Source organism: Hyla sarda, chromosome 13, assembly GCF_029499605.1.
Source record: "Hyla sarda isolate aHylSar1 chromosome 13, aHylSar1.hap1, whole genome shotgun sequence".
NCBI lineage: Eukaryota > Metazoa > Chordata > Amphibia > Anura > Hylidae > Hyla > Hyla sarda.
In genome coordinates this window covers 12,730,612-12,742,284 of record NC_079201.1, presented here as the reverse complement: position 1 = coordinate 12,742,284, position 11,673 = coordinate 12,730,612, and the positions used below count along the sequence as shown (strand labels likewise).

General features: G+C 43.3%; 1 protein-coding gene across 3 annotated transcripts in view; it reads left to right on the top strand.

Moving 5' to 3' along the window:
* Positions 1-617: 617 nt before the first annotated feature.
* The window catches only part of CD40 (CD40 molecule), a 31,235-nt gene continuing 20,179 nt past the window's right edge, over positions 618-11,673 (top strand). Inside the window, exons 1-2 of one of the 3 annotated variants that reach the window (XM_056550061.1) lie at positions 618-1,050; positions 10,505-10,577. In XM_056550061.1, the coding sequence (XP_056406036.1) occupies positions 1,003-1,050; positions 10,505-10,577 (121 nt within the window). In that variant the 5' untranslated portion in view covers positions 618-1,002. Of the gene's footprint in view, positions 1,051-5,736; positions 5,872-10,504; positions 10,578-11,673 lie in introns of those variants that run through there. The other 2 variants (XM_056550059.1, XM_056550060.1) reach the window with 2 other exon arrangements.

The following is an 11,673-nucleotide window of genomic DNA, read 5'->3' as shown; positions in this document are numbered from 1 at the left end:
CTGGTCTCAACATGAAGTTATGACCTTTGTTCAGTGCTGCGATCCAGATTTAAGTATTTAAAGTCATGCCTTTTCTTTCCTTTGTTTTTATTTAATATTACGTAAATACACAGAAGAACGCTTTTTAAAGTATGGAGTAGACCCCTTGTCAGTTAAAGGGGTACTGCAACGAAAAGTAGTACCCCTTTAGGGGAGGGTCTGACCGCTGAGGCCACCCACAATCTCCATGGCCTCAGCGGAGGGTCTGATCGTTGAGGCCACCCACTATCTCCTGAATGGGCCTTGGCTCTCTGAGAGGAGCACGTGCTGGGGTCAGCAAGCGCTCCATTCATTCTCTATGGCAGTGCCAAAGGAACCCGAACGCTGCAGTCAAGCATCTCCGGCGCTCCCATAGTGAATAGGGGATGTTATTTTATGCTGCAGTACCCCTTCAAAAGTATAACATATCTATTTTTTGTGCTTTTTTTCTGCATATTAAAGCTTTAAAATAACAAGGAAAAGGACAGTGGAACACATCAGCATATTTGTATCCTTACGCACGGTCTATGACAACAATAGGAATGAAATTAATAAATATTTATTATAATGTAACTCTTGCTTTTATAAACTGTATCTGCAATACGAGGCCGTACATTTGACGTGTCTCTAAACAGTTTGGAGTTCCCTCTCAGAAATCCCCTAGTTCTTCCTGGATCCCGTCAGTTCCCAGTTTCACTTTCACTCAGCAGTAGTAACCCTTGGGCGGGTCACACTGTAGGCTTCAGAACAGAGAACACATAACAAGCCCTGGTCTGTTGTCTCCTCTGATCTATGGAGTTGTCGCTCTTGTCGTGAGGAACCTCGTATGTCCTCCCTTTGGAGTCACCTTTATCTTTATCTTCACAGAAGGCTGTGCCTCTGATATCTTCTTTGAGATACTTACGTGCCTTCATCTGCTGCTTTGTTACGTAGACTCGTGGGACCATCCTGGAATTGTCACCTAAAAAATTCTGTGGCATTGCAATGTACCCTTGGATTATCTTGCTCATTCTCTGTAGCCGATACCTCCAGGTGAGACAAGACTTTGTTACTTTCCTATAATCACTGGTTGTATAGTCCTAAATAATAATTACTAGCAAACCTGGTGCTGCCCTGCCATGTATCTGGCATCTCCATGTGCTTTGCAGTACATCAGTCTTCTCTGTGATTTCCCCCAAGGAGTTAAAATGTGTTTGTTCCTCATTTCTGACACCGGTAATTTCCAAGCACCTGCTGTTCGCCTCCCTGGGGACTTTAAGTACAGGCGTGAAGTGCTGCGTACTATCTAAATGTGTGTGCACTTTAGCATCCCACTGGTAGGCTAATTTCATGCCATGATCGACTTAATCCGTTCTGTCTTAACAATGAATCTATCTTGGAAACTTGTATACTGTGGCAGCGCTGCTGTTTATGAAATAGCCCACAGAGAATTGGCGTAATGAACCCACCGTTGAGTGAAAATTAATATAATCAAAAAATGCCTGGAAGCAAGTTAACAGTGAAGTTAAAGTCAATTTTCTTTTGTTTCTTGTAGTAAACATAAGTAGTAAACATAAAAAGTCAGACTAAATGGTAGAGTTACAGATAAAGTTTAAAGATAAACCAGTTTATAAACCAACTTTGTATTGTCACACATCAACGTAACCAGGACGTCTTATACCCTTTGTCCATCATCCGGCAAACTTAGCAGCACCCGCAGTATTGTAGTAGTACTAAATACAGAGTCTTAGTTCAAGGATCAATTTAAAGGGGTTATACAAGGCTGAAGATGCTTATTACCAAGGGTTTCCCACTATGTGGTCACTTGCTAAGCCACTGGAACCCCACTGATCATGAGAACAAAGGGCCCTTTAACGTTTTATCTGCACAAAAACTGAAAAGCAACTCCGCTATAGAGTGTCTGTATTGTGGCTGCAAGTCCCAGTCTGACCACAGGTCTAATTACTCTTTTGGGTCATCAGAAATGCATTTAGGCTAGGATTTGCAGTAATGTGGCCACAGAAATGTAGCCTTATTATGCCGTTGTTGAACTTTTCTTAGTAGCCCCTAAAAACGTATCCCCTTATCTGCAGGGACTAACCTTTGAGACCCCCCCCCCCCTGCAATCTCCAGAATGGGGCTCACACACTCCCCAATGCGTGAAGCAGTGGGTTGGCACCTGAGTACATCGCTTGGGTGTTTCCGGTGCCCCCATGCATGGAGCTGGTGCCGACCCTATAGACCATGCTTGGAGCTGGTGCACTGGGGAGTGTTTGAGCCCTGTTGTGAGCCCACCCCCCTGTGATTAGCCCCTTACCTTGTGAAAGGGGGATACGTTTTTAAATTCTGGAGTAACCCTTTTGAAAGGAGTTATTCAATATTATAAAATGTATGGCTTCCCCATGGATTGGCTGTTTGAAGAAGTAAGGTGCAGCAGCCTCTTCAGTGTTTACCAGTGCACATACTTTCGTTGCTATACAGTAACCCCCCGACATGCGATGGCCCCGACATATGATCAAATCGACATATGATGGCCTCTCAGAGGCCATTGCATGTCGATGTCAGCATAGACATACGATGCTTTTATATGTCAGGGCCATCGCATTAACTGCTATTCGACAGCGCAAAATGCTTAAGCTGCTGTCGGATAGCAGCTTAAGCATCCCGGACAGGTTCACTTACCTATCCCCGCTGCTCCAGGTCCACTTCGGGATCCTCCGGCGTCTTCTGCATCTTGTCCAGGGTCCGGGCCTCGCTTTCCGTTGTCGTTATTACGTCGCTACGCACGCCGTGCCGGCGCAGCAGCCTAATAACGTCACCAGAAAGCGAGGCCCGGACCCTGGAGAAGATGCGGAAGAAGCCGGAGGATCCCGAAGAAGACGCCGGAGCAGCGGGACAGCATCGGGAGCCGTGAGGACGCGGTCCGGAGCGACGGGGACAGGTGAGTATTAAATGCACTTTTTACATTGCACGAATCCCTCAACATACAATGGATTCGACAAACGATGGGTCGTTTGGAACGAATTACCATCGTATGTTGAGGGACCACTGTACTAATAAAGGGGTTGTCCAGGAATAGAAAACCATAGTCACTTTTTTTTCCAAAAACAATGTCACCCCTGTCCTCAGGTTGTGTGTGGTATTACAACTTGTTTCCTTTCACGTCAATGTAACTGAGATGCAATACAACACACAACCTGAGGACATGGGTGGCACTGTTTTGGAAGAAATTAGCTGTTTTTCTCTTTCTGAACAACCTCTTTAAGTATTAAAGCATTGCCCTGTTCACTTAAACAGGACTTTGCGCTGCCACTACTAAAAAATAAAGCAATGCAGGTCGAAGCACTGGTAAATGTTAAAAAAAGGCTGAGGTGCTCACACAAGCAGAGCTGATCAGCTGGGGTGCCTGGAGTCGGACCCCTCCACAAATCTAATATTAAGGGCATATCCCAAGGGTAGGCCATCAGCTTTATAAATCTGGATAACTTCTTTAATTTCAATTAAGAATCATAGTTCGACACAGCTCTATGGAGGACTTAAAGGGTACCTTTCATCAAAAAATCTTTTATAGATTAATGTATGCAGAATAACTTTCCAATTGCATGTTATTAAAAAATATGCTTCTTTCTATTTAATTTTCCACTTTGAAAAAATGACCACTAGGGGTCTCCCTACCAGTCCTTCTTTATAGATTTCAGACTCATGCAGGAGTCCTAAATCTCAGACTGCAGCCGGGACACAGACAAGCTCAGCATTGCTCACTGCCAGGGATTTTTTCTGTGTCCCGGCTGCAGTTTGAGATTTAGGACTCCTGCATGAGTCTGAAATCTATAAAAAAGGATTAGTAGGGAGACCCCTAGTGGTCATTTTTTCAAAGTGGAAAATTAAATAGAAAGAAGCATATTTTTTAATAACATGCAATTGGAAAGTTATTCTGCATACATTAATCTATAATATATAAAACGTTTTTTGGACGAAAGGTACCCTTTAAAGGGATTCAGATCCAAAGTTCAGATCCAGATCCAAAGTTATCTCCTTTTCACAGGATAGGGCATAGCAGCTGATCATTGGGGTCTACCAGCTGGGACCTCCACATTTCTGAAAACACAGGACAATTGTTAGTAGAACGACTATATACATGCTCGGCTAACACGCCATTTGTTTTCTATAGGGCTTCCGAATATTGCTGATCAGCTTATCTGTGAATAGGGTTATGTTTTGGATCCTGGCATAACCCCTTTAAGCAAAGTCCCACTGAGACCTGTATTAGAGCCATAAAAAAATCATTGTAGTTGTCAACAATTCTTCAGAAGATAAAATAGGGAGACTAGGGGCTTACCATAGAAACTGGAACATCTCAAATTACTAGCTACAGATATTTCATGCTTAAAGGGGTTTTCTGGGATTTTACATTATAGGCTATCTGTAGTAGTTGTAATATCTGTGTACCTACCTGCATACCATATTTAAGTGGTCCCTCAACATACCATTGTAATCCGTTCCAAATGGACCCTCGTTTGGTGAAACCATCGTATGTTGAGGGATCCGTGCAATGTAAAGTATAGGACAGTGGTCTACAACCTGTGGACCTCCAGATGTTGCAAAACTACAACACCCAGCATGCCCGGACAGCCAACGGCTGTCCGGGCATGCTGGGAGTTGTAGTTTTGCAACATTTGGAGGTCCGCAGGTTGAAGACCACTGGTATAGGAAGTTGTACTCACCTGTCCCCGCCGCTCCGGACCGTCACCGCTGCCCGGGATGTCGCCATCCATCGCTGTCGCCACATCCCCGGGTGTCCCCGATGCTCCGGCAAGGCCTCTGCTTCCCCGGCATCCTCGCTCTCCGTCCCACCATCACGTCGCTACGCACGCCGCTCCTATTGGATGACGGGACGGCGCGCGCAGCGACGTGATGACGTTGATGGAGAGCTCCGACGATGCAGGGGATCCCGAAGAGGACGCGCCGGAGCCCCGAGGACAGGTAAGTGACATCACCGGAGCACACGGGGCGCCGTACACGGCTATCTGGTAACAGCTGAAGCAGTCTGCGCTGCCGGATAGCCGTTTATGCGATGGCCCCGACATACAAAAGCATCGTATGTTGATGCTGCCTCTGACAGACAAATCGCATGTTTAAATGATCGTAGGTCGAGGCCATCGTAGGTCGGGGGGGGGGGGGGGGGGGTCACTGTACTTTGATGTATTTCAGGAATTTTATGAATGTTTTGAATACATAAGTCCCTATATACAAATGATAAAACATAAAAGTAAAAGTACTGTACATGTGGATGGCTGCCAGGAGTTTTCCCAGCTCTCCCCACTGCACTAGAATAACACAGTCTTTTCAATTATTCAAATTGTATAAAGGCCTCTAAGGTTACCTAAAAGAAGCTGGTTTATATCACAATACACCATAGGGGCCAACAGACATATAGGGGGGAGATTTATCAAAACCTGTGCAGAGGAAAACTTGCCCAGTTGCCCATAGCAACCAATCAGCTCGCTGCTTTCATTTATATGAAGGCCTGTGAAAAATGAAAGAAGCGATCTGATTGGTTGCTATGGGCAACTGCGCAAGTTTTCCTCTGCACAGGTTTTGATAAATCTCCCCCCATAGTTTCTATCTACATCATAAAGGCAGGTAATAATTTGGGTGATCAGATATCTAAAGGTGAACAGTACCCAGAAGAATTATCAGACTAGGGTTACCGTATTTTTCGCCCTATAGGACGCACCGGCATATAAGACGCACCCAATTTTAAAGGTGCAAAATCTAGAAAAAAAAGATTCTGCACCCAACAGTGATCTTCAACCTGCGGACCTCCAGATGTTGCAAAAATACAACTCCCAGCATGCCCGGACCCAGCCTTTGGTATCTAAGCAAACTGAACACAAATTTGGTATTTCGGTGATCTTAACGCTGGAACCAGCGCCGGGAGCTCCTGACGTCGTAGCCCCGCCCCCTCATGATGTCCCACCCCGCCCCCTCAATGCAAGTCTATGGGAGGGGGCGTGACTGTCACGCCCCCTCCCATAGACTTGCATTGAGGGGGCGGGTCGTGACATCACGAGGGGGCGTCGTCGGCTCCAGCGTTTGGAACAATTTGTTCCAAATGCTCAGCAGCGGAGTAACCCTTTAAGTCATTTATGGCTTCTATTGGGGAAGTGGTTAATGTAGTACGTACTGTTGTACCTTTGGTTCTCTGCCGCAGAATTTCATTTTTTCCTGACCTATCAGACAAGGGGAAGAAAGTGACAGATGACTTTTTGAGTCATCTCAGTAACCTCTGAGATGGTGTTACTTCCCTTCATTTTCTTATTTCCTTTTTTTTTATTTTATTTCCCATGTGGTGTTTCTCATGGTTTCCTTGTCATTGATAGAGGTTGTTCTATGACTTCATTATAGATTTGATAGGGATTTTCCTATGCCGAGATGAAATATAGGGATTTTACAGTTATACTGTATGTAAATAAATCTGCAGTATTTATACTTATACTATATATATATATATATATATATATATATATATATATATATATTATTTATTTATTTTTTATTTTTTATTTATTTATTTATTTATTTTTTATACTGAAAGGTAAGTAGTATTTCAGAACTTTAGGCGAGGAACCTCCTCAGACAAAATTGTAATGAAAAGACTTGCTCATCTTCCATGTTCTAGACCCATTCTTAGGTAAAGAATTCACATTTTTACCAACGTGTTTCCTACTTGGCATGATAAATGCTTGCAGTGAAGCCTGCCGTTAAAAATGATTTTTACTGTAATAATTAAATATAATAATATACAACTTGTCAAGTTAGGTTAAAGGGGTATTCCAGGAAAAAACTTTTTATTTATATATATATATATATATATATATATATATATATATATCAACTGGCTCCAGAAAGTTTAACAGATTTGTAAATTACTTCTATTAAATTTTTTTTATCCTTCCAATAATTATCAGCTGCTGAAGTTGGGTTGTTGTTTGCTGTCTGGCAACAGTGCTCTCTGCTGACATCTCTGCTTGTCTCGAGAACTGCACAGAGTAGAAGAGGTTTGTTATGGGGATTTGCTTCTACTCTGGACAGTTCCCGAGACAGGTGTCATCAGAGAGCACTTGGACAGAAAAGAACAACTCAACTTCAGCAGCTCATAAGTACTGAAAGGATTAAGATTTTTTAATAGAAGTAATTTACAAATTTTGAATTTTGAAGAATAAATGAATAGTCGGCAACTCACCACGCTGGTTCTTGTGAGATCCTTCTTTTATTGCGGCATACTCACTTACAACAGACAGGGGAGAGACAGACTGTGGGGGTTACAACAAATCGGCAACGGAACCGTTTCACACTATGAAAGTGCTTCTTCGGGCCTCTGATGCAGAATGAGACACGAGAGCCTTAAGTACAGGTAACTATACAACTGCACCTATCAACAGCGGCTACGTGCGTAATGATGCAATGGGTAGGTGGCAACCAAGCTCAGTACTGATCAACCCATAACACGGTGTGGTAAAAAACATTAAAGTGCAGAAATTAAAAACAAGGGGCCATATCGACCTTATCATTAAGGCCCAAAGGACCGCAAGCATCCGTTTTCAATATCTTTGGGCCTTAATGATATACAGGCAAAACGGTGGTGCTAGGAAATGAATATTGGCAGCAATCAAAAGTAAGCAAATTTAAAGAAAAAAGGGCATTCCTGCACTCACCGCAATGGTACAAGACAACCGGCTCCCTTCACAGGTCCTCCGTCAGGCTGGCAGACAAGCTTAGCGTGGGGCGCTCAGAGGCGACTGCCTGCCGGCAGCACGCTAAGCTTGTCTGCCAGCCTGACGGAGGACCAGTGAGAGGAGCCGGTTGTCTTGTACCATTGCGGTGAGTGCAGGAATGCCCTTTTTTCTTTAAATTTGAGGACTGATAGGAGTACTGTCAGAGGAGAGCAGGCACTGTGGGAGGACTGTGACGAAGAGCTGAGGGAAATGGCATTCTAGGAATTAAAGTGGTTATTCAGGAAAAAACTTTTTTTTATCTATCAACTGGCTCCAGAAAGTTAAACAGATTTGTAAATTACTTCTATTAAAAAATCTTAATCCTTTCAGTACTTATGAGCTTCTGAAGTTGAGTTGTTCTTTTCTAAGTGCTCTCCGATGACATGTGTCTCGGGAACCGCCCAGTTTAGAAGCAAATCCCCATAGCAAACCTCTTCTACTCTGTGCAGTTCCCAAGGCAAACAGAGATGTCAGCAGAGAGCACTGTTGCCAGACAGAAAACAACAACTCAACTTCAGCAGCTGATAATTATTGAAAGGATTAAGATTTTTTAATAGAAGTAATTTACAAATCTGTTTAAGTTCCTGGAGCCAGTTGATATATATATATATATATATATATAAAAGTTTTTTCCTGGAATACCCCTTTAATGGGCTGAGCAACTCCGAAACTAAGAAATTTAACTAGGAAGTACAGGACTAAGACACTCAAAACACCTGGATTTTTTGTGGTTTCAGAACTTGGGCAGACAGTTTAGCTATGTTTTATACTTCTGCAGCTTTTTTATATATATATATTTTTTTTAGCTGACGTCAGAGTATCCTTTTAACCCCTTAAGGACACATGACGTACTGGAACGTCATGTGTCCGCTCCCGATCTATAACGCGGGGCCACGGCGTGGCCCCGCGTCATAGCGGGTCGGGCCCGGCCTCTAATAACGTCCGGGACCCGTGGCTAATAGCACGCGCCATTGATCGAGGTGCCGCGCGCTATTAACCCTTTAGACGCGGCATTCAAAGTTGAACACCGCATCAAAAGTGAAAGTGAAAGTATGCCGGAAAGCTCAGTAGGCTGTTCGGGATAGCCGTGGCGAAATCACGGCATCCCGAACAGCTTACAGGACAGCTGGAGGGTCCCTACCTGCCTCCTCGCTGTCTGATCGCCGAATGACTGCTCAGTGCCTGAGATCCAGGAATGAGCAGTCAAGCGGCAGAATCATTGATCACTGGTTTCCTATGAGAAACCAGTGATCAATGTAAAAGATCAGTGTGTGCAGTGTTATAGGTCCCTATGGGATAACAATGATCAGTGTGCGCAGTGTTATAGGTCCCTATGGGATAACAATGATCAGTGTAAGAGATCAGTGTGTGCAGTGTTATAGGTCCCGATGGGATAACAATGATCATTGTAAAAGAACAGTGTGTGCAGTGTTGTAGGTCCCTATGGGGGCTATAACACTGCAAAAAAAAAGTGAAAAAAAAAGTGAATCAATATCATTTAACCCCTCCCCTATTAAAAGTTTGAATCACCCCCCTTTTCCCATAAAAAAAACACAGTGTAAATCAAAATAAACATATATGGTATCGCCGCGTGCGGAAATGTCCGAATTATAAAAATATATATCGTTAATTAAACCGCACGGTCAATGGCGTACGCGCAAAAAAATTCCAAAGTCCAAAATAGTGCATTTTTGGTCACTTTTTATATCATGAAAAAATGAATCCTCAATTCATATCAATAAGTCCTATCAATGCAAAAATGGTACCGTTAAAAACTTCAGATCACGACGCAAAAAATGAGCCCTCATACCGCCCCATACACGGAAAAATAAAAAAGTTATAGGGGTCAGAAATGACAATTTTAAACGTATAAATTTTCCTGCATGAAGTTATGATTTTTTCCAAAAGTACGACAAAATCAAACCTATATAAGTAGGGGATCATTTTAATCGTATGGACCTACAGAATAAAGATAAGGTGTCCTTTTTACCGAAAAATGTACTGTGTAGAAACGGTAGAATTGGTGGCGCAAAAAATAAGCCCTCATCTGGATTTTTAGGTGCAAAATTGAAAGAGTTATGATGCAAAAACGGAAAAACCCCCAGTCCTTAAGGGGTTAAGTCATAGATAAACCTCAGCACATTAGGTATTTATGCACCAGGCCAAGTTTTAAAACTTTTATAATTGTCATACATTTACCAGCAGGTTCTCAGCAGGCATAGCCTCTAATATAGAAACTACTTTGTCATTTTCCTTCGGGAGCAGGCATATTCCTTGTCATCGTAAAGACTGATGCAGCCATATAAACACTGCTATAACTCATCGTATAGTAAAAACAATGATAACACACAGTTTATTATCAGCCAACAGAGTAGGGATTAATAATCTGAACTTTTTACATGGGGGAAAACTTACATTTAATGAATACCTTATCTTTTGCTAAGCTCAACAAATGCTGATTCGTATTAGAGACAAGTCTCTGCGTAGATAGGCCTGGTTAATGGCTCACAAAGGGGCTCATTTATGAAAACTAGTGCAAGGAAAAACGGGAAAGGCTTGCCTGTGGCAACCATTTTCTGTTTAGGTTTATATAGCCGAAGTAAGAAAAATGTTTACAATAGACAGTGCCTTTTATGCAGGTATTTTTATACCGTAAATGGTTACTAATGAATGGTCTCCAGGATTTATAAGGTATCACTAACCTGTATAATGTATCTTCTTTTTTATAGACTTTAGGATCGGGGTGTGATGCTCTTAATGAATATGAGAAAGATGGCAGATGTTGTCAGTTATGTAGGCCAGGTAAGTGCACGAGATACACAACTGTCTACGCATGTTTGAGAGAAGGAAAACAGGAGTGGAGGGGAATTAGATCATAAAATTAAACAACGTTTTAAGTCAACTTTAATCATTTAAGTCATGGAAACCACCATGGGACAACAACTGGAGTCTTAAAGGGGAAGTCCAGTGGTGAAAAACTTGTCCCCGATCCTGCGATCTCTCTGTATAGGGCCCCGGCTCTCCGGCCAGATAGCAGGTGTCGACCCCTGCAGGAAGCGGCGGCTGACACGCCCCCTCAATACATCACTATGGCAGAGCCGGAGATTGCCGAAGGCAGCGCTCCGGCTCTGCCATAGAGTTGTATTGAGGGGGGCGTGTCAGCCGCCGCTTCGTGCGGGGGTCGACACTCTCCTTCACGCGGGCTGTCGGGGCCCCATAAAGGAGATCGCGGGGGGCCCCAGCGGTCGGACCCCCCGCGATCTGCAACTTATCCCCTATCCTTAGGATAGGGGATAAGTTGTTCACCACTGGACTACTCCTTTAAGACCATCAAAAAGAAAAGATGATATACTAAGAAGAAGCGCACACCCATGGGTGTGCACTTCTTCTTAGTATATCATCTTTTCTTTTTGATGGTCTTATGTTGTAGTATTGATATACGTGGTAGCATCCCGTTAACTATGATACCTGCTGATCCCGCTTTACTTTGGTTGTGGTTTAACAACTGGAGGCTTGTCCAGGATTAGAATAATAGATCTGCATTTTTTTTTCTGAATAGTGTGCTGGCCTAATGCCAAATTTTTAAATAGGGTCCCCAAGACCAGACCCCAAAGTCAGATCCCATGTTGTGGTAGGGCTTCCCAAAAGCATCAATGACATTCTAAGTGTCTAGCTATCTATCTGCCCATGAAATGTTCCATTGCTGTCCATTGACTGTTTCTGGTATTGGGGATGAACGAGGTCAGCTGAGCTGTAATACACATCCCAGAGACAGGAGAGTACCGTATATACTCGAGTATATGCCGAGTTTTTCAGCACGATTTTTCGTGCTGAAAACGCCCCCCTCGGCTCATACTCGAGTGAACTCTCCGCCTGTCAATCCCTTCTCAGTGGTTTT